Source organism: Artibeus jamaicensis, unplaced genomic scaffold, assembly GCF_021234435.1.
Source record: "Artibeus jamaicensis isolate MK-2021 breed Jamaican fruit bat unplaced genomic scaffold, CSHL_Jam_final contig_482, whole genome shotgun sequence".
In the NCBI taxonomy this organism is placed as follows: Eukaryota; Metazoa; Chordata; class Mammalia; order Chiroptera; family Phyllostomidae; genus Artibeus; species Artibeus jamaicensis.
In genome coordinates, this window is record NW_026521857.1 from 4,989,298 (window position 1) to 5,014,127 (window position 24,830).

Consider the following 24,830-nt stretch of genomic DNA (forward strand, 5'->3'; position numbering starts at 1 on the left):
AGCTTGGTGGCTCCTAGTGGGCACACATCCTGGCACTGAGGGCCCCGAGGCCCCAGCGGCGTCCCCTCGTGCGGGTCACCTGGAGCTCCCCAGTCCGCTCCTCCTGGACCCCACACCCCTGGGATTCCCTCGCTCGGCCAGGGACAGGTGGGCTCTGTGGACTGGGGTTTCTCTTTGGGAAGGCTGGGTAAGTTCGCTCACTCCCCTTTCAGCTCTCGATGCATGAAACAGCACGCTCCTGCCCCCACTTTGGAGCCCCGGACTGTTCGGAAGCTGGGAGGAATGGAGACGTTTAACGGGCGTTTAAGTGTCAGGAGCTGGCAGGAAGATGGCGTTCCTTGTGAGATGCAGGCTTCATTATTCCTCTCAGCAGGTGCCTGCCAGGGCCAATGCCTGAGCGAGAATCACTTAATTTGAAAGAATTCTGGGTTTGTGGTCCCTTGTCAGGGACGACAAGTGATAGATGGTGACAGGGCTGCGGGAACAGGCAGAGGATGGTGCGGGCTGCGCCCCGTGAGCACGGCATCTGGTGACTCAGAGTGGCACCAGGGCCTCCCGGCTGTGAGGTGTCTGAGTCCCACTACCCACCCCGAGCCCTGGTCTCTTGTGGACAGGTGGAGTCCTCCGGTGATGCTGTCATGAGGACAGGCAGCGACCTTTTGTTCAGAGTGGGGTTTCTTCAACCATGACTCTGTCCCACAGCAGGAGAAGCGGGAGACATGGCTCTGGTGTGGGTGTTCACCGTCTCCGCCTGGGTGTGTGAAGCGCTGTCACTCCATCGGAGGGCTGCCCACCTGGCCCGTCACCACAGGGGCCTCGGGCGTGGGTCTGAGCGCAGGTGCCTCCAAGTACAAGGGACTTTTTTGAAGCAGTTTCCCAGAATTCACTGAAAACAGTGAGCGCCCCAGCCCCTTGGGAAGCTGCTGTGCTGCAGGGAGTGGGGTCAGCATGGACTCGGGTAAAGGAGGTGCTTTTCCGTGAGCAGCCTGACGGCCCTGTGACAGGCTAATTGTGGCGGGTGAGGGGTTGTTAATGGGTTTGCCAGAACTGTGCGAATTTTTAACTGCTCTTGGATTATAATGATTGAAGGTAAATGAGCTGGCCCCCCCATCTAGCGAGACCCATGGTCTGAGCCACTGCGGCCCACTGGGGCGACTCGCTTCACTCTGGGTCTCTGCAGGTCGGGGCTTTGTGTGGCCGCCCCGAGTCTGCCGTGTCGGGAAGATCCCCTCCCCAAGGCCGTGGTGCTTTTCACGAGCAGCCGAGCCCAGCGTCTCACCAAGCAGAGTAAATGGCTGCCCGCCTGCCGCCGAGGTGCTCCATGCACGCACCTGGTGGTCCCGTGACACCCAGTCCACCTCTGGCCTCAGTGTTGTTCTCAGGCAGGGGTCTGCTGCTTTTCCTTTTGTCGTTGGATGTAAATATATTCCTGCTGTCCAAAGACCTAAAGCTTCCTGTTAATTTGCTTGCTTAGTGTTTTGTTGCACATTTACCTCTTAAAAGCCAGGGTATGATTATTCTGGAAGATTTCCCCCAGTATTGGCCAGAGGGAGGCTGCTTGTCCAGGTCCCGTCAGTGCCATCACTGTGCGGGTGTCCCGGCACACCCGAGTGGGCGTGCACTGTACAGCCCTGTAATTTGACCAGGGGAGGGAGCGAAAACCTGCCTCTGCGTCCTTCCGAGATGAGCGGCCCCTCTGAGTGCGTGATGGGAAGCATTAGAGAGCAGACTGCTGGTCTGCTCTCTAATGAATATTGTCTGTCACCTCGGAACCCTGTGGGATTGAAAATAGGCAACCTCAAGCGTACATGTACTGTGTGTGTGTGTGTGTTTGGTGTGTGTATGTTGGCTGTGTGTGTGGTGTATGTTGGGGGTGTGTGTTAGGTGTGTGCATGTTGTGTTTAATGTATGTTCGGTATGTGCATTAGGTGTATATGTTGGGTGTGTGTGTGCGTGTGTGTGTGTTAGGCATGGAGGTGTTAGGAGGGGAATTGGGATTAACACCATGTTGTGTGTGTGTGGTTTCCAACATCACAGCTATTCCAGGTGACACTGGGACGTCGGTAGGGCCGAATGGCACGACCTGGGTCCTGCCCTTCCCTCCCCAGGGGTGGACTGCTTGCCCTCGTCTCACGGCACCCGCCCCCGGCTGTGTTGCGAGGGCAGCCCCCAGTGCCTGAGGAGACACCGGCGTGTTCCCTCCCTGTGGATGTGCGCGGCCAGCTCTCTGCCTCCATGGGGCTCTTCTTCAGTGTCACCTCCTGCTATGCCTCCTCCCTTGGTCACCCCACCTGTGACGGTAGCCCCTGTTACTCTGCAGCCCTTCAGTCATCTGTGTTTGTCCGTGTAGGGCCCAAAATTGTCTTCAGATCCATCCACATAGACTAAGCTCTCTGAGGGCCAGAAATGATTGTTCGCTGTTCTGACCCAAGAGCCTAGCAGTTTCCTGGCGCGCACGGGCACCGGTAGACTGTCCGGGGAATGGAGGGGGTCTTGATCATGGTCATTTTCACTGAGTGACCCCGTGTTTTCTCCCCTCATTATCCCAGGAGGCTGTGAGCTCGACCTGGCCTGCTTTTTCCGGCTGATTAATGAGATGGGCGGCATGCAGCAAGTGACTGACCTCAAAAAATGGAACAAACTAGCAGACATGCTGCGTATCCCCAAAACTGCCCAGGACCGGCTGGCAAAGCTCCAGGAGGCCTACTGCCAGTACTTGCTGTCCTACGACTCCCTGTCCCCCGAGGAGCACCGGCGGCTGGAGAAGGAGGTGCTGATGGAGAAGGAGATCCTGGAGAAGCGGAAAGGACCCCTGGAGGGTCACACGGAGCATGACTACAACAAGTTCCACCCCCTGCCCCGCTTCGAACCCAAGAACGGGCTCATCAATGGCGTGGCCCACAGGAACGGCTTTCGTAGCAAGCTCAAGGAGGTGGGCCAGGCCCAGCTCAAGACGGGCCGGCGGCGACTCTTTGCTCAGGAAAAGGAAGTGGTGAAAGAAGAGGAGGAGGACAAGGGTGTCCTCAGCGACTTCCACAAGTGTATATATAAGGTAGGGCCCCTGCGTGGCGGAGAGGGAAAGGCGGTGCGGGGCCCTCGGACGCCTGGTGTAGCCTGGCAGGGGCCGGCCACAGGGATGGCCTCTGGGGGTCCTGGGGCCACCAGAGTGCTTTCTCTGGGAAATGTGAAGAGAAACGTCTGCCACTTGTGGGAGGCTGTTCAGTCAGGACCCAGGCCTCACGGCATCTGGCCAGCTGCGGCAGGTCCTGCCTTGCCCTTTGGGAGCTGTGAGTGTGGGCTGAGTCATTTGCCCACTTTAGGCCTGGACTTTCTCTCTGTTGAATGAACTGTGTGCCAGGTGCCCCAGGGCCCAGTACCCAGGATGGAAATGCAGTTTCTCCTCTGCTCACAGTTTTGAGCCTGTGCCTTTGAGTACCTCACCTCAGCCTGGAGGATGAGAGCTGCCCATTCAGGCCCGGGGTTCTCTGACAGCGATGGACCAGACCCTGTGTGAGCTGTAGTGCTGGTTTTCTTTGCCTCCGTGCTTTTCCGCATAGCCCACTGCCCCTCCCCGCACCCCACAGCCCAGCTTGGCCAGTTCCTTCTGTGGAGAAAGGCCCTGGTAGAGCTATCACCTCGCATCTCACCATTGAAGCTCTGCAGAGGGAGAGGCAGGGAGAACCAGCAAACTGAAAAGCGCTCCACATTTTCCTGGCTCCACCACATCTTGCAGCACCAGCTGTCGTGCAAGGCACAGTTGTGGGGACTTTATGCTTGGCAGCCCACCTGCCTCAGCTCAGCCGCAGCGACCATGGCCTCCTGTTTGGCTGGTTCTAAAGCCAGTCTTGGGGCCACCTTCCCCACCTGCCAGGGTGAGTGGGCACCCAGGGCAGAGCTAAGAGAGGCCTCTGCCGGGATGCCTGGGTTTTGACAGGTACATGGGCCATACCTGGGGGTCCGAGTCCTGGAGCTATCGCTGCCTCCAGCCGTACTCCCTGAATTCCCATCACTGCCTGGAGGTGGGCCCTGGCCTGTGTCCGCCCGGTTAGCCCAGTGCGGACTTGTGATGCCAGGTCCGCCACAGACACGCAGGGAGCCTGGGACTTGGCTCAGTTGTGCCCCTGCCCTTTCCGAGTTCCGTTCCTGGAAGCCCCCTCCGACCACCCGCTGCCGTGCTTCTTTTCTGCCAGTCTTTAGCTCCTGTCCTCCTTTCCAGAAAGAGGTTGTCTAAAACTTTTTCTGTTATTAGACCCGGAGAGGGTTCCCACTTCCCATGTTACCTCGCAGGGATAGTGGGGGTAGGGAATGGCTGCCTGCAGTCTGCTGATGTGCTCCTCCAGTTCCACATTTTAAATGTTTTATGAGAAGGGAGAAGGTGGCCCACGGGCTGTAAACGCAGGAGCCCTTTGGGTTGTGTTTGCTGAGAGGCTCTGCTCGGCTGGCACTGCTCATCGGGTCCTGTGACTGAGGAGCGAGCACATGAAGTCAGATAGTTTCTACTTAGGGAGGCGAGTTTTATGAGAGTGAGTTGGATCCAAGCAAGAATTTTTCTGAAAACACACTTGGTAAAAGGTATTTTTAGATTTCATCACAAAAATCGAAGAGCAGGGCTGTGGTGCTGTGGTCAGAGCCACTGGGAGCTTGAGGGCCGCATCGCCCTGGGGCCACGGACTGTGCCTTAGTGCGGAATTAGGTTCCTCCCAGTAGTTAGGTGGAGAAGTCTGGGATTGAGCAGGGGGGTGGGTGTTTTCCCTGAGCTGGCACCCCATGGAGTTGCTAAACAAAGCTGCAAAGCAAAAGCAAACTCCGCCAGAACCTTTGCACCAGCTGCTCCGGCTATCCTTCCAAGGGCAAGAAGACTGTCACACGCTCTGGAGCTGGTGGTTTTTATGAGGCTGCTCCAGTGTCACCTCCTCAGCAACCTTCCCGCCATTCCTGTCACCCTGCCCTGGCTCGGTGCACTCGGTGCCTCCCCAGCACCCTGTGTGTCGAGGGCTGCGATCCCTGGGCGGAGCAGAAGCTCCACGAGGCCAGAGGGCGTCGCTTTTCTCCCTGAGACCCCTAGAACTAGGCCAGAAATAACCACAACAGGTGGCTCAGTACATATTTCTGTAATTAAGGTCAGAAAAGAGTGAAAGGCTCGCATCTCGAAGGCTTGTCTCTGCGCAGCACAACATTCTGTAGAACAGGTAGGAAACAGGGTCTAACCTGGGATCGCAAAGAACTGTGAGCTGAGTGAGCATGTCATTTTGTATGTCACTGGGGAAGGGGCAGCATGTCTGACATCTAAAGGCACCGTGTGCCCTTTCTGAGGAGGTGTGAGTGGGACAGCGAGAAAGTCACCAGGTTACTTCTGTCGCCTTAGATCCACAAGGTTTTCACATGGCGAGGACCCCCAGGGTGCAGACGCGGCCCCAAGTTCTATCTCGCAGGGTCTCCGGGCTTCTCTCCTGGGTCCATCTTAATGCCGTTAGTGCTTCACTGGCCCGCACCCTGTGTCCTCCCCTCCCATGGGTGAACCGAGGGATTCTGCCTCTTTCCACATTGTACCCATTTCTCCAGAGAGTGAAAGCTGCTCTGTAAAAAGAGGACCCTGGAAGTAAGTGAAACTTCTTGTTTCAAATGTGCTTCTGCCACGGCCTCCTGGCGCACAGCCTGTGTCCTCCACATGCCGGTCTGTGTGCACCTGTAGCTACAACAGCCGTGTGTCCTCACCCCCTTTGTGAGCACCGAGGAGCCTCCTGCCTTCTCTGCTTGTGTTAACTCGGGGCACAGACGGGCCCGGCTGTGGGGGGCGCCGGCAGAGCCCGTGGCTGGGGCTGGCTTGGTGTGGGCTTAGGCCTCAGCTCCGTTGCTTGTGCTGGACTCTCCTGCTTTTGTCTTCTTTCCAGGGAAGGTCTGTTTCTTTAACAACGTTTTATCGAACAGCCAGAAACATCATGAACATGTGCTTCAGCAAGGAGCCCGCACCGGCTGAAATCGAGGTGAGCCGAGCTCATCCTGACCCCACTGGCCTGAGAAGACCTGAGGGACTGACTGTTTTCTGTGTGTTGGGGCGGCCGGCAGTTTTAACTCCAGTTCATCTAAACTTCTTCAGATTAAAAAAAATAAAAGTGGAATGAAGCAAGTGAGACTCCCAGCTTGTCCCTGACTTACCCCAACCAGAGGCGGAGAGACACAGGCTGGGGCGCGCCGGGCGCCCCCCCAACTGGCTGCCTCTGCCGCCCTCTGTGTCTGTTATGCAGGAGAATGTTTGGAATTCCCTGAAACCATAGTTGTGCTGTGCTCCTGCCCTGTTTTATTAGTGGGGTTGGCAGATGGCCATTATTATGCTTCTGCCAACTCTGTTCTTTGAGTTAGTGCGATGTCGGAAAGATAGTGAGCGCCTCTGCGCCCAGACCAATTAGGGGGAGTTTGGTGTGAGGTGCTCCAGGACAGAGACCAGGTCTTTTCATTTACCTCCGCTTGGCCAGGGCCCAGCTGAGTGTGTGAATTTCCAGACGCTGGCATTGGCAGGCCCTCGGCAGCACTGGGTCCTGTCAGGGAGAGAAAGCAAACTCCCCTCGCTTGTTAAGGGCAGCTGTGGGCAGGGAGCGGCTCCGTCAACTGCAGCCCATCTCTCCAGTGTCTAACAGAGACCACGTCTCTTGTTCCTCGGGGGTTGGGGTCACCTCTTCTGGTTGAAGTCCAGCTTGACCAGTAGGGGGGCCCAGCCACCCTGGTCTGACCAGGTTTCCCCAGAAGTGGGACTGCCAGGCTGGCACCGTCAGAAGCACGGCAAGTTCCACCTGGGTGTTCGGGCCTAGTTTCCCAGTGTGGTGAATTCGGTGTTCTCCTTCGGCACTGCTGGCATTCCTTGTGGGCCTGGGTCTCCGCTGCTGTGTGCATGCGGCCCCGGCTCCGTGCTCTGGGGCTGCCCTTGAACTCCACACTGAGGCTGGCCTGACTCGCGCCCTGTCTCCCAACTTCGGCCCCAGTGCCACATTCTGCCAGCCACAGGGTCAGGCGGCCATGTTTCTTGGACGCGTGTGGCCATCCCAGTTGCTTCCGGAGTGCCCGCGGCATTTGTGTTAGAGGAGTCAGAGAAGGGAATGTGACTTTTTGGAAAAAGACATCTCCGTAGCACGATACCTATTGCTGGCCGGTGTCCCTGAAGGTGCAGGGTTCATACCATGCACAGCACGAGGAAAGCTTAGCTTGTTTTAGTTTCCTCCTCGAGCAGTCATTCGTTCTCTCGAAAGTCCTGCTTTCGGCGCTGGGCTCCGCCTGCAGAGGGGCCTCGACTGCCTCTGCCCGGCTCGCGCCCTCTTGGAGGCTGTGCAGTACATTAGTGTCCCACATTGTGAGGTTGAGTTGTGCCCTGTGCTCAGGCACAGCGGGGCGGCCTGACTGTCCTTGCCTCTCCCCACAGCAAGAGTACTGGCGGTTAGTGGAAGAGAAGGACTGCCACGTGGCGGTGCACTGCGGCAAGGTGGACACCAACACTCATGGCAGTGGGTTTCCGGTGGGAAAATCAGAACCCTTTTCGAGGTAAAGTTGGATTCTGTTGTGCACGTTGGGGGCTGCATGGCACCCCGTCCTGCCAGTCTGTGACGTCCCTCTTCTCTCCTCGGCAGGCATGGATGGAACCTCACCGTCCTCCCCAATAACACAGGATCCATCCTGCGTCACCTCGGTGCTGTCCCTGGTAAGTCTGATGTGCTGCTGTGTTAGGGCCCAGAGGTTCCCGGGCAGGTTGAAGAACGAGTGTCCCCTCACCAGGAATGGAGCCAGGCAGTTCCTTTTAGGCGTGGCTAGAAAGGGACAGGGAATTAGGTGTAGAGTAGATATAGTAAAGGCATTGATCAGCAGGAAGGAGAAATAGGATCATAATTGAAGTCTCTAAATATGTGGAAGGGTGAACAAATCACAGCATCTAGAAGCTAGGGAGGTGCTTAGTGGCCAACCTATCGCCTTTAAGTCGGTGTATGTTCACATCTCAAGCCCTGACTCCCTTGGACTGCTGTAGGCTCCTCAGTGATACGTCGTGTGCAGACATTTGGGAAAGCCGGGCCGCCTCGGGCCGGGTCACCGAGGGCTTGGACCCTGCACACCCAGGTGGATGCGGTTATTCTTGGCCTGGTCAGACACAGGCCGTGTGCTTCTGCCTCCGGCACAGCAGCTGAGGTTTGGCACCTCCGTTCTCAGCCTTGGGGGACAGCCCATGGCTGCTGTACTGCCAGCAGTCATGACGGTCCCGTTCCTTGGGGCAGCTTGCTGCCGACTTCAGAAGTAAGACGCTTTCTAACACTGTAACAGTGTCCATCGCCCTGGCTTTGCTTGTGTGCAGTAAGCAAGCAGGAAAGAGCAAGTACCTTCTCTTCACTGGGTTTTGTCTCTCTGATTTTGAATCCCATGTCTTTCTTTCTTTTCTTATTTGGGGAGAAGAAAGCGGCTTGTGATGGCTGTTACTCAGAGACATGGTGCTGTGCTTCAGAATGCCACTTTCTCTCTCTGTTTCAGGAGTGACAATTCCCTGGCTAAATATTGGCATGGTCTTTTCTACCTCATGCTGGTCTCGAGACCAAAACCACCTTCCCTACATTGACTACTTACACACTGGTGCTGACTGCATTTGGTGAGTGGCCAGCCCCGGGGCACCCGGGGGGCGGGCGGGCGGGGGCCTGGCAGCTTTGAGAGCTTGCTCGTCTGGGTGCGTCCCGGGTTCCCTGTCAGAGCCTCTCCAATGGGAATCCCTGCTTTCACTGGAGGACACGGGGGTGGTGGAGAATGTTTAATTTGCTCTGATGATGAGTATCTCTTCATGTGCTCATATGCTGTTTGTTTGTTTGTTTGGGTCAAGTGCCTGCTCGTATTTAATTTTTCTTCCTGGGTATTATTTTTTGTTGTTGATTCCCAAGCATTTGTTTCGTATCGGGGATGAGAAACAGTAGGAGTGTTGCGGTGACTGGTGGTGGTGACCAGGCCATCAGCCTTCCCGCCCTCTCTGGCCTCGCGAGTTGCCAGGTGCAGTGCCTCCCAACCCCCGAAGGTCACGGGACAGTAGGTGTTGTGGGAGGAGGAGCCCTTGCCGTGTCCAGCAGCACGTGGCCTCCCCTGCACACGTCGGTGTGTTTCATGGGGAGCCCTCTGCCACGGTGCCCACCTGTGAGCCATCCCCTCTAACCAGACCTGGCCTGGTTCCTTTGTTTATGGGGGCAGATGGGAAATTACTGCAAATAATCAGATGTCTTGTCCTCTGACAGTCTACCGGCTTCACACTTTTCCCACACTGTGTTTATCGTCCTAATGGGATGATGAGGCGTTCTTTGTTAACGTAAACCAAGTCTTGGTGGGAGTCGTGCTCTGAGGAGCCAGTGTCTGCAGCAGCCTCCTGATGCCGCCCCGTGTCACGTGCGGAGTGGTTGGTGCTAAAGCGGCAGGACCTGTGTGACCTGGATGGAAGCCTGTGAGGGGAGGGAGGTGGTTGTCAGTGCCCCGGGGTTGGTCTGTGAGTGGCTTCGGGCCTGTGGAGGCCGAGAGGGACAGTGGCCTAGGGGCAGAGTACATGCAGACCATGCAGCCGAGAGAGGACGGCGGCTGGTTCTCGTTCAGGGCAGAGTGGCTGCTTGGACTGGGGAGGGGTGTGGCTCCCTCCTCGGTGGAGCCACTGTGCCCTCCATGCTGTTCCCTGTGGAGAAGCGCCCGAGAGCCCCACCAGGCCGGTGATCTGCGCCAGCACACCCGAGAGCCCGCCGCGCCTTGGTTTCTCCTTCTGAAACTGGTGTGATGGGCCCGTGGCCAGGAGGGCAACGAGGTAACATAATGCTGAGTCACAGGTAGGGAAATGGAGGATCGGGCTTTCTGAGGACTGATCCCTGCGCCTCATGGATGGCGAATAAGCAGGAGGCTAGGATGTGGTCAGAGAACTTTATGGTTGTGGTTTTTCTTAAAACATGTGATTTTGGTCAGAAACCCCAGGTTTAAATCAGAAATCAGTAACAGAATATGTTGGCATTGAAATAACATAAGCTTTATAAAAACCACTTCACTGCAGCAGCTGAAACTAGGATTTGGCCTCCAAGCGCAAGATTTCATCACAGATACCTCAGTGCAGCCAAGGGCCGGCGCGCAGCCTGTGGGGTGGCGCAGGTTCGGAGCTGGGCCTGGCGGCCAACGAGGCTGTCAGGAGCAGCTAGAGAAGTGCAGTGTCATGACCCCACCAGAGCTGTGGTCCTCGATCTGGTTGTCACTGGTGGTCGATGGCTTCATGTGCTGTGGCATCCCAAAGTCCTGTCAGGACTCTGCCAGGTCGGTGTCGCCAGGGTGTCCACTTTGCACTGCTGTCCTGGTGAGCTCTCTGGTGCATCGGCAGTAATTCTCCCATTCCCAGGATTGAAGAAGGCTCCAACTGTCTCTGTCAGTTAAGTTCTGTCTACATCTTTTCCCTTTCCCCCCATTGTCTTTCCTGTTGGCTCCTTAGTCCAGCCGGGAGGTCCTCGTAGTCCAGAGCCTCACCCCACAGCTGCCTCCTCTGTCTGGCTCCTGTCAGCCGTTAAGTTTGCTTGTCCTGTGCACTTTGCCCGCTGACCCTAGGCTGGCTGGGTTCTGGCACACGCGGCCACCTCGGCGGAGCAGGCTTGCACTCCCTGGGTGCATCGCTCATTTCAAAATTTCATAACAGCAGCATCAGTCCGAGTGCGGCTGGACTCCCTTTCCCAACTTGCTCTGTGTTCCGAGAACTCAGGGCTTCTTTCACCTTCATGGGTCACCCCAGCCCTGGGACCAAGGAGGCCGAGCTAGGCCAGGCCCTCACATGGTGGTCTGGGCTGAAGGGACCCAGGGCCCTGTGCACTCTAGCACCGAGTCCCAGTGTTGCAGCACCTCCTGTTGTAGAGCTGTCAGGCGCTGGTGCAGTGATGAGACACAGCCTTGGAGCACTCACGAGAGGCTAATTGAGTCTGCAGATGTATCTGGATCTGATTTATGCGGGGTTTCAAACATCTGTTTTTTGGTTGGAAGGGTTTTCTTGGCACATGTATAGGTCAGATCTGCATAAAAGATGAGCATGAGGGTTGGCTCCTCTGGGCAGAAGCATCCATGTTGCCCTGGGAGTGGGGTGGGCTTGGGCCTGGGAGCCGTGGTGTGGGTGCTGAGCTGGGATGCCTCACCCATCCCAGGCCGCATCCCTTCTCCACGTTTGTCTCTTCTCTGCTGCACCTGAGGCTGCTTCCCAGGCCTGGGTTTGGCATTTCTCCAAGGGAGGGTGCAGGGTGGGCCCAGCATGTGCCTCCCATGCACAGGGTCCTGGTCAAGTCTGTGCTTCTGCCTTGTCCCCTGGCCCTCAGGTATTGCATTCCTGCTGAGGAGGAGAGCAAGCTCGAGGACGTGGTCCACACCCTGCTACAAGCCAACGGGACCCCAGGGCTGCAGATGCTGGAGAGCAATGTCATGGTACATGCGGCTCCCACCTGGCATGGGAAGGGTCAGAGCCATTTTACAGTCACCTCTTGGCTGACCTGCCTTTTGGAGGCAGAGAGGAGAACTCCAAATGCGTCTGTTCAGGACTGGCTTTGTGCACAGACACTGGGGTGTCTGGCGAGGTGGGGTCCTGATTCTAGGTGGGGTCTGTTGGTGCCGCCATTCCTACATGCTAGGCACCTGGATGACTGGACCATAGATCAGAAACCCTTGGCCTTAAGGGTTGGGCAGAAAGGCTTCCCAGCCCATTCTCAGAAAGTTAAGTTCCTGGGAGTCTTTCTAGCCTTGAGCTGTGTCCCTCATGCCTGAGCTCAGGCCATGGTTGACACCTGCCTGAGTCTCCTGTGTCTGCTGGGCCCCTGGTGTAGCTCAGAGAAGCCGAACAGCAGCCCGTTTGTGGGGGCAGGTTCAAAGGGCCCCTGGCTTGTCCCCCTGTGGCTCAGCCTGGCTCTGGAGACAGCGCAGCCCTCCCAGATTTGGGAATTTGTCCCACTCCCACCCTGGGCGGTGCTGGGCTGGGGCAGGACGGCCCCCGGCGTAGTGTGAAAGGCTGCATCTTCACAGTGGCCAGGCACTTTGGGGCTCTGTTGGGCCAGTACCAGTTTAGCACTTCCTTCCTGTTGCTTTAGCAATTAGACATCCTTTTTTAAAGGAGCAACAAAAAAACTCTTCACTGCCAAACCTAATCTGTCTTCTCATGAACAGGCCCTTCTTAACTCCTGAGCCCACCTGGAGGGCAGGTGTGCGCAGCAGCACACTTGTTGCAGGCGAGGCTGGTGCTCGGGCCTCCGCAGCAGGGCCGGGGCTGCAGGGGCGGGAGAGTGGCTGAACGCAGTCCATCAGGGAGTGCGTCTCAGCGCTGGCCTGCCTCCCCAGATCTCCCCGGAGGTGCTGTGCAGAGAGGGGATCAAGGTGCACAGGACCGTGCAGCAGAGCGGCCAGTTCGTCGTCTGCTTCCCAGGATCCTTCGTGTCCAAAGTGTGCTGCGGCTATAGTGTCTCCGAGACCGTGCACTTCGCCACCACCCAGTGGACAAGCATGGGCTTCGAGACGGCCAAGGTAGGCAGGCAGGCCCTCGGCACTGCCCACCCTGGTGTGTGTGCACACGTGGACATGCAGACATGTGCCTGTCCCCTTTTAGATGCTTAATTTCAGAACATGCCTTCGAAACCTCTAGTGCGTGGCTGAGAAGTTTTCTTAGGAAAAGACCTCTTAGGGGTTTATTTTGTATGAAGAAAGATTTTGAGTCCCACTGTGGACCCACTGTGACATTGGGTGGACTGCACAGGTGGCACCAACAGTAGACCCTTCAAATGGGTGGAAGGTCTCTACCCCCTTTCAGGTGGCAGCCCCTGCCTTATGTCTGGTGGCAGCACAGCGATGGCTTCTCCTGGTGTCTGGTCCCTGTCTCACAGGCAGTGAGATCATTGTTCGATTTTCAGCCGCTTTGAGACCAAACTCAGATAGTGTCCCGTGCCCAGTAAAGAAAAGCTTTGGCAGTTGCCTAGTGATGAAAGTGTACCCTGAAGGAATGATGGCTTCTTTCAGGAGATGAAGCGTCGCCATATAGCTAAGCCATTTTCCATGGAGAAGTTACTCTACCAGATTGCACAAGCGGAAGCAAAAAAGGAAAACGGCCCCACTCTCAGCACCATCTCGGCCCTTCTGGATGAGCTCAGGTAATGCAGACCCTGGACTCTGAGGCAGCTGGGGCCCGGCCGGCCGGGCTGCCAGGCACCTCACGGGGCTCCGAATGGCAGGGCCCCCCTGGTGCTTGGCCAGATGGGTGAAACTGTGTGTGTTTCCTTTTACTTTTTTAGTTTACATTTCCCTTCCTGTCTTTGAGTTTGATGTTTGGAATCAGAATTTCCTGACATGCTAATGCAGGTTATCCCTCTGTGGGGTGACCAGGAGGCAGGCTCACACCCTGAGCACCTCCGATCGTAGCAGCGCGCTGCCCGGGAAGAGGTGGTGGCCCCAGCCTCATTTCTGGAGGTTGGGGTGGGTACGGAGAGGCCCACAGAGCCCCCACACAGTTTTCTCGGCAACCTGCTCGTGATGTGTGTGTGTGTGAGAGACGCCACTGGGCGGCCCCCGTCAGCTGCAGCACACAGGGCTGAGTGTGGCCGCCGGTCCGGGTCCAGGCCCTCGCCCGGCTTCCACCTGCAGTGATGGAAGGAGCTCTGCTGAGGTCGACGCAGACGAGGGCAGAAACTGAGGAGAAGTGTGACTGTTTGCTTGGCTTCCTGTGTAACCCTCTTCTCTTTTCCCACCATGTCGCTTCGGGAGAGAGATTTGGTAGTGCTGACGCACAGCACACGGATTTCGACTCGTGCTGGTCCAACCTTTGATGACGATACCAGCAAATAGTTTGTTACATCCATTCTTGGCTCAGAGTGAAGGGGCAGGGCCCCCGTAGGTAGCAAGAGGGGGTTTGCCACATACCCCTGTGCGCTGTGCTCGGCGCTCGGCATTCGCGTTAACCATAGGCAGAGCCCAGTCATCAGAGGAGCCTTGGAAGTTGGGGGGTTCCTGACCTTTTCACTAAAGAACGTGAGTCCCCATTCGGGGGCCTTGGGAAGGTGAGCACGTATGTCTCACTGTCCGTTCCCTGATAGGCCAGTGCACATGGCTTGCGGGGGCAGTTGGCTGGGGCGCGGCATGTTCCCTGCGATGGTGAGGGGACCCAGCCGGGCTGCTGTGCTCAGCCTGCTAAGGGCGGCTCCCGTGTTGTGTCTGGACAGGGATACGGAGCTGCGGCAGCGGAGGCAGCTGTTCGAGGCGGGCCTCCACTCCTCTGCCCGCTACGGCAGCCACGACAGCAACAGCGCCGTGGCGGATGGGAAGAAAAAGCCTCGAAAGTGGCTGCAGTTAGAGACCTCGGAGAGGAGGTGTCAGATCTGCCAGCACTTGTGCTACCTGTCCATGGTGAGCCTGCTGCCTGTCCCCCACCCCCATCCCCACCCAGAAGAGGGCGCTGTTCACTCCAGGAGGACCTGCTGTGGACCTTGGCCAGGTCCCTGCCCTCCTCCCGCAGGGTCTCTCTGCTCATTGTAGCTACATGTTCACAGGAGGCGGGCCTCCCTCCCCCACCCTCCCTGTCACCTGGTGTCCCCTGGTGAGGGGCTGGTTGCCCACATGCTACTGCCCAAATTGACGTGGGGCCCCGTCTGACCTTGGCTCTTCCCTTTTGGCTTCCCTTCGGATCTCACTGCCCCTCGGGACCCTGAAATCTGTCTTCAGTTACAACTTGTTTCTCCTCAGCGACACTGCTGTCTCCCTGTCTCTGCTTAGAGTTGCCTCTCTTGAGTGAGCTCTTCCTCTTGCCTGTCCGGCTGCCCTTCTTTCTGGTTTGCTGCACAGTGCCTCGAGGGACTTAACACAGCCAGGCTCCTCAGCCTCGCCTGTGGGCCATGGGTGTGCTGTGCCGTCCTGGGCCAGAGGCCAGCTCTGGACAGCAGGGCTGGTGTGGCCTCACCTCTGCTCTTTAGCTTACTTCTCACCTCCTACTAGGCAGCTGCCCCTGCGGAGATGGAGTACTCACCCGCTCCTGGTTGAGTGAGGTGCTTTTTGTGACACCTGGGAGGTCAGAGAAGTCAAGGAAGGGGAGAAACTGCTCTGTTAGTTTGCTGGGGTGGCCAGGACAAATACCACCGATGAGCTCAAACCGTGACACTTAATGTCATTCCAGTGCCAGAGGCTGGAAGTCCAGGATAGAGGCATCGACAGGGTTGGTTCCTCTGAGGGCTGTGCTCCTGGGCTCTTAGATGCCACAGCCTCCTGGTGTCCTCCCCTGGTCCTCCCTCTGTGCGTGTCTGTGTGCTGATCTCTCCCTCCAAGGACAAGTCACATTGGACTGGACCCCACACGCACGCCCTCCTTTTACCTTAAGCATCTCTTGAGGCCCCTGGGTGTGTGCCCGCTCCAGATCCGCTCCGACACCTCTGTGTCGGGAGCTTTTGAACAAGTCTCAGAACGTGAGAGCTCAGAAACAAGCGTCAGTATTTCATCGCACCTTCACCAGCCCGACAGCACTTAGAAATTTCCACAGGACATGCTGCCAAAGTCTGGGAGGGACCTGAGGCCACCCTTAGGTGCAATTTGGAGACAGTTGGTTGTTTTTTCCTAGTTGAAGATCTTGTTCCAGGTGATTTTTTTTCCCATTAAGTTGTGATTTTGAGTCATGGACACTTCTTAGCTTGGGTAACAGATATCAAGGACAGGCCTTCTTACCTCATTGTCCTGGGACCTCTCCCCACTTCAGTTGTCCCTCCCAGTGACCCATTTCCTGGGCAGCCGGGTTTTGATCACCATTAGAATCTCAGGAGTGTGTCTGCCTTGCAGGTCGTTCAGGAGAATGAAAACGTGGTGTTCTGCCTAGAGTGTGCTCTGCGCCATGTGGAGAAGCAGAAGTCCTGCCGAGGACTGAAGTTGATGTACCGCTACGATGAGGTCAGTCCCTGGCCCTCAGGGGAGGGAGGGAGGGAGGCCCTGCTCTGTGCAGCCTCTGGGGCCTGGCGTCCTGAGTGCCCAGGCAGCACAGGCCTCTGCACGGGATGCCTGCTGCGTTACCTGCCTTCGTTTTCTGTAGGGACAAGTGGGCCTCATCCAAACTTGACCCAGTTTGGCATGGCCTAAAGCCAAGTGCATCCAGCCTGCTGCAGGTGCTTTTTGGCCAGACAGAGCCTGGCCTGTGGGAAAGGAGCTGTGTGCCTCAAGGTGGGGGAATGGTGGGGCTCAGTCTGACCTGGGGAGACCCATGCACTTTCACGAACTTGGCTTCAGTCCAGTTTTCTCCTCGGTTTCCCGTGGCTTTGTAAGTGAGCCCTGTCTGTACTCCCTCCGTGGAAGGGCTGCAGCTCTGTACCCCCGGAGCCCTGACAGCTTCTCAGTCAGCATTTCTGGGCACCAGAACCTCAGTTTACAAGGGATTTGCTGCCAGGACCCGGTGCTGGTATCCCCAGGGCCACGCTGAGAAAATGGGGGACTCTGTTGTTATTTACAGCCAGGGCCCAGGTCCAGAGGGATGGTGGGCTGCCTGTGCACATCCACTGCAGGACCAACCCAGACTGATAGTGCCTGGTCCTCATGCTGATTCAGGGAGAATGAGGGCCTTTCCTTCCTTCCCTCTGGGCTGTGAGCTATCTGGACTTGGGATAGGCTGAGTGTGCAGCTGTGGCTGCTTCAAGGGCCTCAAAACCAGGTCTGTCGGGTCATTGTGTTCTCCAGCAGGGCCAGAGGAGCCCTCCTGTTTGTAGCCCTGTGGAGTCTCAGACATGAAGTAATGAGTCAGTCCAATCTTTCCTAACAGCTGACCTCATCTATGTACTTCCCTGGAGTGTGCAGCTAATAGGACTTGGAAGCGAGTTTCTGCCCTGAAATTCTGCTGTAGATCAGGTTCCCGGTTAGGAGAAAGAGTCTTCCATTTACCTTGACACCCTGCCCATGCTTGCTGTGATTCCTGACCTGGAGCCCATGTCCTCACACATAAAACGGCTATTACAAACTGCAGCACTCTGCCAGGGTGGGGCACAGGGTGGGTGCGTGGTGCTGCACGGGCAGAAATGGAACCTTCTGTCTCCTCACGGAAAAGCTGCAAATAGCAGCTTGGTATCTTTTAGCTTCTCAGGAATCATTACATAATTTCAAAGCATGCAACAAGCACCAGCCTGCCTGCTGGCTAGTTGCTAAGTTCCAGGCAGGGCCATGTAGCAAGGTCATGGCACATGAGGCTGGAGCAGGTCTTGAAGCTCCCTCAGGCTCCATGCCTGGCAGGGAATGGCATCCAGCAGGGACTAGGCTCTCTGCCCTCACACAAAGGCCTCAGCTGAACCGGGGAGCCTTTCTCTCCCATTCAGCATCCAGTTCTCTAGATCCCATTGGTGCCAACTTCCAAGTAAATCCCAGGCCCAGTCAGGTCTCACCACTGCCAGTGCTTCTGCCCTCATTTAAGGAGCCGCCCGTTAGTCTCGGGATCTGTCTCCCTCCATTCTTCCTGGTTCCTGGTTCCCGTGCTTCAGGCATCTTTACTGAGATCCCCTACTTGGCTCCCTCTGAGGCCCTTCCTTTGCCACTTGGTTGATCTCCACAGACCGTTTGCCTCTCCATGGATGAGCCGAGGATGCACAGAGGGCACTGCAGGCTGCGCCCCTACAGCTGGGCTCTCACCTCTGGGAGCAGCGAGCTGTGCATCCCTGTCTGCTCTTTGCCCTCTGCCTCCAAGCTGCTGTGCAGCTGCCTTTTCAGATGTAAATGGCAGCTTCCTGGAATACAGGCCCTACCCTGCAGAGGACACCTTTCACTTCCTGACAGACCCAGAGCCCGCTGTGGGGATCTCCTCTCCAGACTGCCACGGGGGCCAGGTCACCGTCCCGGCTGGCCTGCTGCTGCACATGCAGCAGCCTGGGACCCTTCGCAGGCCCTTGCCCACTGTCTTCTGGAGCATGATCCTCGTCACTAGTGTCTGCAACAGGTTGTGGCACAACCTGTACCACAGCAGGTGCCACCCTGAGCCTCCCTCCTGCTCAAATGCGAGATCCCAGGAGGTCAGCCCTGAGGAAGGTGACCACATCCAGCTGGGACACAGCCAGGTGCCCAGGCAGGACTCTGCAGCAGATGGGGCACATGTGGGAACTGCCACCGTGGGTCAGATTTGGTGTAAACCTTCGGCTAAGTTGTAAGATTGGAAAGTCTAAAGTAGATCTCTGCATCCTTGGTTTTTTTCCCAAGAGCATGTTCAGCAAAGGCGGTAACCGCTTTGCCCTCCCTCCTTCACTTTAACAGCAAATGTCAGAACAGTTAAAAATAACCCCTGGTGTCTGAGTAGGAGCAGCTCCCCGGTGACTGGCAGAGTGCAGCGGCGGCAGTCGGCGCCTCTCCGAGGTGATGTAGAAGCTCTGCAGGATGGGGGTCTGTTTCTGCCTCCTACCGATTTTGTAGCAAGGTGTTCTGACCTGACCAGACTCCCGGAAGTAGAATCGCACGTGTAGGTCTGTCGGTCTGAAACTTAGGCGTCAGTGCTCAGACGCCTCCTGCTTTGCCACTGGCCTGGTTTATTTTAGTAAATGAAAATCTGCAGGTCCATTCCGGGAGTTAACCTGTGCTTTCTTGTAAATTGGGGAATTTCTAGCTCTGGTTTGGATTTCAGAAATGGCTTTGAGAGCACCACATGCTCTTGTCCTGAGCTCGAGTGCCCAGCAAACAAATCCCCCACGTCTGGGCCCTTAGGTCACATGGGTGAAGGCAGAATGTCCCCTTTGACTGCAGAGTGAGGTCTTCCTCGTGCTACTGAGGTGGCTTTAGTCACATGTAACTGGGTTTTAGAGAAGCTCATTTATTTATCCCTTAGTAGCGTGTTTATCATTAAGTGTTTAAGCAGCCACAGAGATTGTATTTTACAGATGGACAGTCCTGCCCCTTCCTGGGGCATCCTTAACTTTCTCTTCAGACACTTTCACTCTTCGCCTTTCACCCCTTTCCATGCTGTATGAGGAGAGCCTCCTGCTGCTGTTTCCAGCAGGCCTGGGACTTGGGGCCCTCAGGTGTCTGCCCTCCCTGTGTCCACATGGTTCCCTCCATCCCTGGCCCAGAGCAGGCTCCATGAAATGTGTGTCAGAGCTACATGCCATTTTGATCTTTTCCTGTGATTTCTTTCTTTTTTTTAATAAAAATTTTATTTACTTATCTATAGAAGGGAAAGGGAGGAGAGAAATATCAATGTATGGTTGCTTCTGGTACATCCCCTGATGGGAACTGGTCCCTGCTGGGAACTAGCCCGCAACCCAGGCATGTGCCCAGATGGGGGATTGAACTGCGATCTTTTGGTTCGCAGGCCCGTGCTCAACCCACTGAGCTACACCAGCCAGGGTCTCTGTGATTTCTTTTAAAACTGGATAATTCTGACTTATGTCCTAGTTATAAATGTACTTTTGGTACCAACAGATAAATGGTTCCCTTGTGTGAACTGTAGGAATGCAGGTTGCGTCTGCCATCACCCCTTCAGAGAGGAGGAGGGAGTAATGGAACTTTCTAGACAAGTGTTTGCACTTATTTGTGAGACCGGGGGAAACGCACTTGAGTGTCAACCCAGAAACGTGTTGAGCGCGTGGAGGACCTGAGGCCTCAGGCCCACGGGCCTCTTCTAGTACGTGCTCGTTGTGAAGGCAGTGAGCTGAGTTCTCCTTTTTAGGGGAGAGCCCAGGGTGGCAGCCGGCTGCCTATTTCAGTGACATGGTAGGGGGCCACTCACAGAGGTTCCTGGTGGTCAGCCCACCGATGTGTCTAGCAGTCTGTGCCTGGCTACATGGTAAGGGAATTTGTACCTCAGGTGAATGAATAGACCCAGGTTGGGATGCAGCTCATAGAAAACACACAATTAACTGTAGTTAAAGGGCTCCATGTATTTCAGGGCTTTAGCTTATTAGTTGGTCTAAACCTTGTAGCCACCAGGAGGTGCTGATAGGCTTTGTGGCCATTTGGACGGGGGAACTGGAGGTTAGGAGATTGTGCCGAGGAAGGTTCTCCACGCACCTCACCCGGAGCTACACTGGCTTTCAGGTGAGAGATGGCAGTGGTTCGTCCCTAAGAAGGAAAGCATTTTATTGTCGTTGCCCAGGTAGGGCCATGTCCTCACGAAGTATTTTCCCTAACTTGCTCCCAAGCCCAGTGCGTCTTGTATTCAGTCAGGGAGACTTCCAAAGCGAGTCCCAGCTCCCCCGAAACACAGCCCTTGGGCAGTGCTCACAAGTCTCTGTTTTGCTGTGATCGGGTGAGGGTGGCTGGTAGCCCTGCGTGCTGACCGGCTGTGCTCTCAAAGGTCCTTGGGATGGTTCTGGGGTCGGTGCTCCTGTTTGTTAATTCTTTGTCTTCCTTTCAACCCGAAACAGGAACAAATTATCAGTCTGGTAAATCAGATCTGTGGCAAAGTATCTGGTAAGAATGGCAGCATTGAGAACTGTCTCAGTAAACCTACACCAAAAAGGGGACCCCGCAAGAGAGCGACGGTGGACGTGCCGCCCTCCCGGCTCTCATCCTGCAGCTCCTCCAGAAGCGCTGCGAGCTCGTCATGAGGCTGCCCACACCGCAGGCGACCGAGATCTATTTTTTGTAATTACTATATTCTAGTTTGGAGTACTTGCTGTAGGATACAAGCTGTCTTTGCACTAGCTCTAAAGAAGATTTTCTTCTGGTTTTAGAGAACTAATTTTGTTTTAGCATTAAACTGTTGAACTTTTTTTTGTACTTAGAATACTTAGATACTGCAGTCAGATTTTTGAAACTGCCGTATATTCACTGTTTTAAAACCCTTGAGGGGCTGTATTAATTTGTATTGCCCCTGTGGCTGACAAAAAGCCTTTTTGTTTGATTTTTTCTTTGTAACTGTTGGGGAAAAAAGGCTTTTTTACCCATTTTTTGAAGAGGGTGAAGTTTGGAGAACAAATTTTAAAACCATCAGTTATGGGAGCAGATTTTTCTAGAAAGGAAAAGGGGTAGGAGACACACACACACACACACACACACACACACACACACACACGAAACTTGAAAAGAAATGGCTTTACTTTGGCTGTCTTTTCTTCTGTCATGTGCAAGATGAGTTTGTGATTTTCAAAACCGGAGAACCCCCATCGTGTTTCTTCGGGCGGTTGTGGCAGCTGAAGGCGGACGTTGTTTCCTAACCATAGGCAAAGTGAGGAGGTCTGAGTGACGAGGTTCTCTTTACCAGCACATCACTATGCATCTGTTTAAGGACAAAGGAGAAGAGAGAGAAGACAAAGCCTGCCTGCCTTGGAGGGGTCACGTGCGGAAACCTGTGCCTGATTTCATTAGGAAATCCATTCTGTTATTTTTTGGTGCTGTTGGCTACTTTATCAAAAAAACCCTTCAATAGCATCCTTAAGGGAAAAAAAAAAGGAAAAAAAAAGTGATTGAAGCCGTAAGTGCTTCTTTGTCATAGACGTGCAATCTTTCTAACATTCCATCTTCACCTCACTGCTTGTCGTTTCACTCCTTCACAAGTCAGCATTAATCTCTTCCTAAATTTGTTTCGTTTATGATCACATTTAGAGCCACTAAGGAGGTCTGCGGTTCTTTTTGAATGTGAAAATGCATTTGCGCTCATCTTGTCTATTTTTTCTCTTCATGTTGTAACAAAAAGAAAAAAAGAAAAAAAAAAGCCCATCCTTTTGTACATATGCCTGTAAATTGTTTTAAATACTTGAGCCTTTTTCTCAGTGGGGGTGGGGAGGGGGGTGAGGAGACAAGATGAAGAAAAGCCTTACATTTCAGTTTCTTCATCGGTTGGATTGGATGCTTACAGGGTTTTTCTTGTAACATTTATAAGTGCTGCTTACATCACTGAACAACAACAAAAAAATAATAATGGAGTAGCTGTTGCCCTTCTCCGGTTGTGTGTACAGTATGTGTGGAATAAAGAAGGGAAACTGTTTTCACAAGCTGTTCTTTGTTTCATAATTGGATTCATCGATCCCGTAGCTACCCATATTGCACTGAGCTTGCCAGTGGGACTGTCAGGAACGTCCTGTGATCCACTTTGTTGGTTGTTGTTGCAGAAGACTGAACTGTTTTGGAATATTTAACAATGACATAAACAGAGTCAAGTGTTTTCCAATGTGGTTGTCTGGTTTTTATGGCCTTGCTGTGTACTTTCCCTCTTTTTGACAGTAAACTTCTGCCTATGGCTTACAGTTTGACATTTAATTTATTAGCGCTGCTCTGCACTCCTCCCTGGGGAGGGAGGACTTCATGTTGTTTATTGCCAGTTTTTGTTTACTTTTCAGGTTTGTACTACAAGGTTTAATAATAAAAACAAAGTTTTTTGGATATCTGTCTGTGGAAGATGAGTGAATGAAATGAGCAATTTCTTTTCCAGTAAACGGACAGAGGGTGAGCGTCTCCACGCACCGCCCCCCCACCCCCGTCCCCATCCCAGCCAGGGAGCTGCACGGACAACACATTTTGATGGTCCTCGCTGTCCATCTGCTGGCGGTGATTCGAATCCCCTTCGAGCAAAACCTAATGCTTGCTGTTTGCCCTCTTACTTTCTGTGGGGCCCACTGGGATCCAGCTAGTGGCTCTTCTCCGCAGGAAGTGACACTGTGAGCCGGCTGTGCTAGGCCCTCCTCACCTGTAGCCACCCCTTGGCTGGGCTACGTAGGGCTTTCCTCCCTCTGAGCGGAGGGAGTGTCTGCCCCCCCCTCCCCCTGGGTGCTGGGCTGTGAGGAGTGCTGCAAGGCAAAACCCCATCTCTGTGGGACCTGTTCCTTGTCTCGGGGGTAAGGATGGTGTATTGAATGGCTTATGTTCATTTCTCTCCCTTTGGGCCCAGATGGGTGTTCCACAGTTAAAGTAGGGGTTACCTGAACTGTTCATAATTTTGTAAAAATCAGACGAGAACCCAATTTTTATTAGAGCTGAGTTCGTCTACAGGTCTATTTTAGAGGAAGCAGAACTTTGCATCCGTGAGGGGCTTTATTCTTCAGTGCTGAGCTGATGAGGCGGCTACGCTTCAAGGGCCAGCCCCGCCCCACGCAGGGTAGGGGGGTAGAGAGAGGAGTGAGAAGGTAAGATGAGGAAAAGCCTTACGTTTCTTGGCTTCTGAGCTGCCCTCCTGCAGGATGTGTGTGTTTAGAAGCCTTTCTGAACAAATTGGCCATGCACTCTCAGTTTAAAGTCCTCCAACTTTATTGTTAGCTCTTCCGACAGTCAGTTCTCCCAAATCACTGGCAATTGTGTGAAAATTAAGAGTCTCCATCAAACCATCTGCCTTCACCGAGGGGTTCTGCGCACTGCTGAGTCTTCCTTCAAAGGTGCCCAGAAAACGTGGTGCCGGGTTTAGGAGTCGCTGTCGTCAGTGTGCAAAGTGGCAAGGGCCGTGTCCACCTCCACTCCCTCCTCATCAGACTGAACGACAGGGGACTCCCCACCTTCACTGGGGTCCTGGGTGGCTGGGTCAGTGCAGGCAGAGTATGAGGAAGGTGACTGGGCTGGTAATTCAGAGGGGTTTGCAACCTGCAGAGTAATTTCATTCTGAACAGTACTTGATTCCAGCCCTGAAAAACACAAGAAAAACTGTGATGAAAGTACATCAATTAAAACTGCTACTGGAGACGGTGATGTGAATCCACACCGATAAAAAGGGTGTCAGGTTTTTGCTGTGGTGAACTGGGGGCTGTAGGCTGCCCAGGCGCGGCAGGGCCCTGAACTGATCCTCCTGCCACCGTGAGGGGCGGGAGGCCCCTGCGCCCTCCCCGCTGCACCCAGTGGAGCCCGGTGCAGAAGGCCCCAGGACGCACACCGCATTTCTTTGAGGAGCGTCCATGGAATCGTGATAATCTAGACTGACTTCTTTATTCCTTTTGAAGTAACTCAGAGAAAGTAATGCTAAGAGAAGAACTAATCTTTTAGCATTTCTCCAATTTCATGGGGAGTAAGTACATTCTTCAAGGACTCAAACTCATAAGCAAATTGTGGAGTCACCGTTTCAGAATCTCTCAACTCTGGGGAAGGGGCCGCAGCACCCCTTCCCACCTGCAGCGTCCCAGCCCTCGGCTGAGCACCACTCTCCCAGACCTGCCAGGGGAACAGGACCGGCAGGTTACAAACAACACGAACCGCAAGAGTTCCCAGGGGCTTGCCTTTGAGGAAGTGGGACCTGGGGGGCTGGCTGTGCTGCCAGAGGGGTCACGGTGCTGCTGGAGGCCTGTGCTTTGCCTCTCCCTCGTATGTATGTGGAAGAACTCCAAAGCTTTCTTTACAAAGATGTTTATAATAAGGCGACTCACCTAGAAGGTCTGGTCTGAAATTTAAAATGAAGTGAGCCCAGGTGTGGGTCTGGAGTCTCACTGAAAGTTTGCCAAAGGGATGTGAAATTTTGGGAAGGCATTAAATGAAGGTTCCCACAGGGCTGCACTCAATTTTTAAAAGATAAACCAAATGCTGAACACCCACCTTGGCCTTGCCCAGAGCAAAGATAAAGATCTGCTTAATGAAGGGGGAAGAGTTTAAAGACGAATATACGCTCAGACCAGCACCAGGTATGTGAGCCATATAGGACAGCTCCCAGCTTCCCCCAATTCCAGTCTATAAAAAAGACAGCCAAACTCAAGATTCTGAGAGGAGATACAACACACATTAAGGAGGCTGCCTGTTCTTGGAAGGCGTCTGGGTAGAGCAGTTAAAATCTGAGACATTCGTGACTGGACAGCCGATGTTTTCATTTGCCCACTATTGTGAGACCAGACATGCAATGAGGAGGCGGGTGAGCAGCACCCAAAGTTGACTGTGGCTTAGAGACTCGCACGATTATTCTGTCTTCTCTCTGACGGGAAATGATGTTAGTAAGTACGATG

At 54.5% G+C, this 24,830-nt stretch overlaps 2 protein-coding genes across 8 annotated transcripts in view; one reads left to right on the top strand and one right to left on the bottom strand.

Annotated features, from left to right (window-relative positions):
• The window catches only part of JARID2 (jumonji and AT-rich interaction domain containing 2), a 256,922-nt gene extending 234,620 nt beyond the window's left edge, over positions 1-22,302 (top strand). For all 4 annotated transcript variants that reach the window (XM_053668213.1, XM_037147926.2, XM_037147928.2 and 1 more), the window contains 11 exons: positions 2,550-3,052; positions 5,892-5,984; positions 7,412-7,530; positions 7,617-7,687; positions 8,503-8,617; positions 11,328-11,433; positions 12,337-12,519; positions 13,009-13,139; positions 14,205-14,388; positions 15,805-15,912; positions 20,346-22,302. In XM_053668213.1, the coding sequence (XP_053524188.1) occupies positions 2,550-3,052; positions 5,892-5,984; positions 7,412-7,530; positions 7,617-7,687; positions 8,503-8,617; positions 11,328-11,433; positions 12,337-12,519; positions 13,009-13,139; positions 14,205-14,388; positions 15,805-15,912; positions 20,346-20,528 (1,796 nt within the window). In that variant the 3' untranslated portion in view covers positions 20,529-22,302. The remainder of the gene's footprint in view (positions 1-2,549; positions 3,053-5,891; positions 5,985-7,411; positions 7,531-7,616; positions 7,688-8,502; positions 8,618-11,327; positions 11,434-12,336; positions 12,520-13,008; positions 13,140-14,204; positions 14,389-15,804; positions 15,913-20,345) is intronic.
• Positions 22,303-22,864: 562 nt separating this feature from the next.
• The window catches only part of DTNBP1 (dystrobrevin binding protein 1), a 177,172-nt gene continuing 175,206 nt past the window's right edge, over positions 22,865-24,830 (bottom strand). For all 4 annotated transcript variants that reach the window (XM_053668214.1, XM_037147923.2, XM_037147924.2 and 1 more), the window contains one exon: positions 22,865-23,531. In XM_053668214.1, the coding sequence (XP_053524189.1) occupies positions 23,314-23,531 (218 nt within the window). In that variant the 3' untranslated portion in view covers positions 22,865-23,313. The remainder of the gene's footprint in view (positions 23,532-24,830) is intronic.